Source organism: Dendrobium catenatum, unplaced genomic scaffold (genome assembly GCF_001605985.2).
Source record: "Dendrobium catenatum unplaced genomic scaffold, ASM160598v2 fragScaff_scaffold_231, whole genome shotgun sequence".
Taxonomy (NCBI): Eukaryota; Viridiplantae; Streptophyta; class Magnoliopsida; order Asparagales; family Orchidaceae; genus Dendrobium; species Dendrobium catenatum.
In genome coordinates, this window is record NW_021318693.1 from 3,922,100 (window position 1) to 3,928,139 (window position 6,040).

A 6,040-nucleotide genomic window follows, 5' to 3' on the forward strand; every position below is an offset into this window, starting at 1 on the left:
GCTAGTTTTCGGGTCAAAAATCGGGTCAATCTTCATTTTTCGGGTCAAAATCGGGTAAAAAACGGGTCAATCTCGGGTTTTCGGGTCAAATATAAGTTTTCGTGTCACTTTCGGGTCAATTTCGGGTTGCCGGGTCAACCCGAACCCGACGTGATTTTTAAAATGGGTTGATTTCTTTAACCCGAACCTGACCCGTTTCGGGTTTGCGTTGACCCGAACACGACCCGTTTCGGGTTTTGGTTGACCCGAACCCGGATTTTTTCGGGTCGGATTTCGTGTCGTGTCAAAAATTGACATCCCTATCTAACATACATGAATATCTCTCCTACTTTATTTCTCATACACTTTTTAGTTAATTTCGCTCTCCAACGTTATCGAACAAGTTGCCATTCAATGGGCGACTTTGGCTAGTTGTAAATTTAATTTTTTTATTGGTTTAATTGCTAATTATATTATTAACAGTAATTATTTTAAAATTTTGCCCTTGAATATTTTAGTTGTTTGTATATGCGAGAGTCGAAGATATTTATGCTTGGTAGATTATAAAATTTCACTTATCAAAAAAAAAAAAGGGGGATTAAGAGCAGATTAACAGCAGGAACATGCAGAATATACTGTTCCGACAAAATCAACGGCTGGTATTGGTGCCGTTGCTTTTGGGCGGTTCAGTTCCGACTTCCGAGTGCCAACTAATCCGCTAAATAACCGTTCAAACTCCACGCCGTTTATATAATTTTGCTCTCTGATATGGACAGAGAGAGAGAGCAAGAGAGAAACTTGAAAAAAAGAAATGGATGAAGATGGTGTGATCAGAGGAACATGGAGTTCAGAAGAAGATGCAAAGCTCAAAGAACTGGTAGAGCAGCACGGCCCGCGTAATTGGTCAGTGATTTGCAAGGAGATCCCCGGCCGCTCCGGCAAGTCGTGTCGGTTGCGTTGGTGCAATCAGCTGAGCCCCGACGTCGAGCACCGCCCGTTCACGGTGGAGGAGAACAATATTATAGCTCGGGCCCAGGAACGCTATGGGAACAAATGGGCGACTATCGCTCGCCTTCTACCTGGTCGTACTGATAACGCCATTAAGAATCACTGGAACTGCACTCTGCGCCGTCTTAAGCGCACTTCAGCTTCTTCATTATCTGATTTGGAGGTAGAAGTTGATGAGAAAAAAAGAGCGCGAGGGAAAAATGTGATGATGGAGAAAGATCAGGATCCGATAACAATTCTTTCTCTGAGTTTGCCCGGAGGAGGAGGAGGAGCTGGTGGTGGTGGTTTGAAGGGGGAGGAGAAAAAAGATTCAGGAGATGGGTTTTTTGGACGTAGTGACCGAGAAGGTAGGAGGAAAAGTTGAACTTTTTTTTTTTCAAATGTAAAAGTCTTTCTTTTATTAATTCTGGTGGTTTGACTTTCTCTCTCATTTATTTTGTGATTTTTTTTTTGGGAATTTATTTTATTGTCTTCTGTAATGATGATTTTAGTAATTGGAGGAGAATTATTATTTTCTTAGAGATATTTGAATAGTAAATTGGCTTTCATTTTGATTGGAATAAAAACTCTTTTATTGTTGGTAAAGATGTATTGAAGGACAAAATTAACAATATTATGGATATTATTGGATTTAATATTCAATTTTCACCTATTTCTTACTTAGGGCATTTTTCTTTATAAAGGTCGTAAAAAACTTTTAGTTTGATAAAATATTTTTCAACGTTCGAGAGAGAAATTGGGTTTTATCGAGGGGTTCTCTGCTAGGGTTTCGCATCCTGGCCGTCTTTCATGCTTCCTCGTCGACCACCTTCAGGATCTCTTAGTTCGTCATCTTCGTGCTTCTCAGTAAATGAAGTTATCTAAACCTTCTTGCGGTTGGTTAATTTCTCTTTCAAGTTGGTCAGGTGGCAACTGGTTGCTTTGTTTGTTGTGGTATTTCAATTTTGGGATTTTTTTCCTCGTTTTCTTGCTTTTTGTCGAGTGATGGCTACCTTTCCTCTTAAGAGATTCGATCTATGTTTTCTTGATGGTACCTCAAACTCTAAGAGAGGCTCTCATTGGATCCTCTTCTTCTTCTAATTTTCTGGACTTAAAATCAACCACTCATCATGGTTTGTCTTCTCTCTGGATTTCCGAAGAGTAAGTTCAAGCTTTGGCAATTTTTTCTTGTCGGAAAGTTCCCTTTTCGCCGACCTCCTCTGGATACCATCCGAAAACTTTTTTACTTAAAATTATCTAGGGATTTATCTATAACTTCTTTGGACCCTAAACATGTGATAATCAAGCTATCAAACGATATAGATTACAGTTAATTTTTTTCTAATTGGGCTTATTATGTTATCAATTGCTACATGAAGCTTGACCTAATTATTCAGATTCCTGAAGCTTGACCTAATTATTCAGATTCCTGTGAATTATTCTAGTGGATTTAATGTGAATGAGAATGAGATTTGTGTGGCGAATGCTATGAAAAATGAGCAACATGCTGAGCCTCTGGGTGAGTCTAATTTTCCTGCTATCAATTAGGTTCCCAATTCGAATGGGTTGTCTTTAGTTGGCAATGCGACTCCCTTTAATCTCATTAAGGATAATTCAGGCACTCATTCTGCTTATAGCCAAAGTGAGAGCCTCCTAATTTAAACTAGAAGGAAGGGGAGGTTCACTCTGATGTGGACCAAAATTATTATGTTTCAAAGAAAGATCTTAATTTCAATATTGTTCATGAATCCCTCTATTATTGGTGATTTTAAAACGGTTCTTTATTGCTCTCTTTTTATTTTTTTTGATGTGTCAGTTAGGTTCTTTATCCTTTCCTGAATACATGTAAAACCACATAATAAGCATATAGCCCAGCAAGTAACTAAAATCAATGCAAGATAAAAGAGGATAATATGCTATAAATCATGTGAAGAAATATATGTATCAATGTTTATACTGATTATTTGTATCAATTTAGTTTTCTATAGTTCATCACATCTCAATCTATTACATCATCAGTCATAATATTAGTAACATTAAATAATACTAACCAATAATATTAAATATAATAACAAAAAATAATATTATCGTTAGTCACAATATCAGTACATTATCGATATCAGTATTTATATATTCAATAAGCATATCTTAATAGTATCTTTCTCCTGCACTAATGACTCTCAATGAAACTTCCCTTATAACTCCCAATTAATATACTTCTTATTACTCCCATTGAATCATACGAATATGTTGGCCCAACTCCTTATAACTCCTATTCAATCTCCAACTCCTTATGACTCACAATCCGTGAATCACATGAATTAATAGGGCATCACGTGGTGTTACTATATCATGTATCTGAAATCATTCATTGTTTCATCAAATCGTTCAAAATGATTAAATATATAATATATACAAACTTGCACAGTGAATATAATGAATAAAATAAAATCAGCAAAAGGAATGACTGATAAATATGTGGGCAAATTTTTAAAATAATTATTGTTAATAATATAATTAGCAATTAAAGCAATAAAAAATTAAATTTACAACTAGGCAAGGTCATCCATTGAATGGCGACTTGTTAAGGTTCTAAAAATATTAAAAAAAGATTTCAAGAGAGGTAACGTTGGAAAGCGAAATTAACTAAAAAGTGTATGAGAAATAAAGTAGGAGAGATATTCATGTATGTTAGAAGTAGTTACATCATAAATTTTTTTATTAAAATGTTAAATGTAAATATTTTTTTCTTGTTTTTAATAAATAATTTAGAATGAATTTTTTTATGAGTTATTATGTGTAAAAAAATTTCACAATTTAATTTATCATAATCAATTTAAAAATACATATTTTTATGTGTTTTTATTCATAATGTATCATTATTATTTTAAATTTATCTTATTTTAAGGAAAATAATATTTTATATAAATATTTATCTTATTTTTTCATTAGTTAATTAAAATGAATTCTATAATTAATACTAATAAGTACTAAATGTAAGTTTAATAAATATAACGAAATTTTTAGTAAAATTTTATTTTTAAAAAAGATAAATATTTATTTAAAATATAATTTTCTTCAAAACAAGATAAATTTAAAATAATAATAATACATTATGAATAAAAACACATAATTTTTTTTTTGTAAATTATTTATTAAAAATAAAAAATTATTTGCATTTAAGATTTTAATAAAAATAATAAAAATTCTGATGTACCTCCACTCCAACACAACACTAAAAAAAGATGTTTTGAATTTTTTTATTTATCTCTCCTATTTTATTTCTCTATGTCAACATTCAATTTATTCTCTTTAGTTTATTTCTCTCTCTTACTTTCTCTCACCTAAAATCTTTTTTTTTTTATTTAAGTTGAGCAAGTGGCCCATTGAATGGACGGACTTTGCCTATTTCTAAATTTATGTTTTTAGTGGTTTAATACCTAATTAAATTAATAATGATAATTGTTTTAAAAATTTATTCAATATCACATCAAACGGCAGCCTTTCGATGACCCGGTTAGGAGAGTAGAGGTATTAGATTTGACTTATGTTAAGAAAGGTAGGGGTAGACCTAAAAAGACTTGGTTAGAAAATATAAGAAATTACCTATCTTTATTAGATTTAAACGAGAATTTGACTTTTAATAGGACACAATGGAGAAAAAGGATTCATGTAGCCGACCCCACATAGTGCGATAAAGGCTTGATGTTGTTGTTGTTGTTGTTATTCAATTTTATTAATAAAAGGAAAAATTAATAAAGTATCTTTGTAAATAAGTACTTATTCATGAATGCAAAGAAAAATTTCGATCAACATTAAGATTTTGTTTTGGGATAGCTTTTTTTCTGCTTCTTAAAGTAATTTTTTAGTATAAAATTTTTAATTTTTCTACTAAAATTTTGATTTAAGAAGCAGTAAAAAATTTGTCACAAATGAAGCTTAAGTGAAATAAATTATTTTCTTGTCTTTTTAATTGTTGATGTTGGGGAGAGTAAAAGCTAAGTGATGAGCCAAAATGATTATGAATAAACAACTATTGATTAATTTGTAATTTTTTACTTTTTTTTTTCTTTTTCTTTCACTTATATTCACGACATTCAAATAGAGCCTTATAGAATTATTAATGTTGTCTTATTTGATTAAACATCCATATTAATTTCAACCAATTCTAATGAATCATAATGTGACAATAAAGGGTATTCTAATGCAAATTTAGACTTCATTTGGAATAACTTTGTAATTGTTTTTAAAGTAACTTTTTAGTATAATTTAATACAAAAATTAATATTTTTGTACTAGAAAGCTGCTTTAAGAAACAGTAAAAAAGCTATCTCAAACTAAACTTTAATCAAAATAAATTTTATAGCCATATAAAATTTATGTTGAGATAATATATATTTTGATCAATTAATAATAGAATAGGCTCATCTAAAAATATATTTAATAACTATAATGCTTATCTTGATTAAATTTGAATATGGATATCAACTAAAATTGAGTGATAAAAATTCTCTATTTTAGGCTTCGTTTGGGACGATTTTCTTACTTCTTTTTAAAACAGCTATTTGGTACAAAAATTTTAATTTTTATACTAAAAAAATGCTTTAAAAAACAATAAAAAAGTCGTCTCAAACGAAGTCTTAATCACTCAATTTTAACTATTAGAAATTTTTTTAATGCTTTTGTATCATATATCCGACATAATTAAACATTTAATATTCCAATATTTTTTTATAGTATAATAAAATTGATTAATTATTGATATAATACCAACAAAAATCAAATATCATTTAAGAATCCTTTGTTCCCCTAATTCTAAACATTCTATTTTCAAAATATTTTCTTTATTATTTTAATTTTTTAGTTAATTTTTAGCAAATAGCTAACTAATTAAAGCTGTTATTTTATATTAAAAAGCTGCTTTAAAAAGTAGAAAAAAAAAACGTCCCAAACAAAACCTTAATATATTATTTGAGATAGCTTTCTTACCGCTCTTTAAAACAATTTTTTTTAGTAAAAAAAAAATTAGTTAAAAAAATATTTTTACTATCATAATCAACTTGTCAAATACAAG

The 6,040-nt window shown here is 29.9% G+C and overlaps 1 protein-coding gene across 1 annotated transcript; it reads left to right on the forward strand.

Moving 5' to 3' along the window:
* Positions 1-790: 790 nt before the first annotated feature.
* On the forward strand, positions 791-1,351 carry LOC110098178 (transcription factor MYB77-like). The gene has a single exon (XM_020824915.1). It carries the CDS (start codon positions 791-793, stop codon positions 1,349-1,351), a length of 561 nt encoding a protein of 186 aa, XP_020680574.1.
* The last annotated feature ends 4,689 nt before the right edge of the window (positions 1,352-6,040 follow it).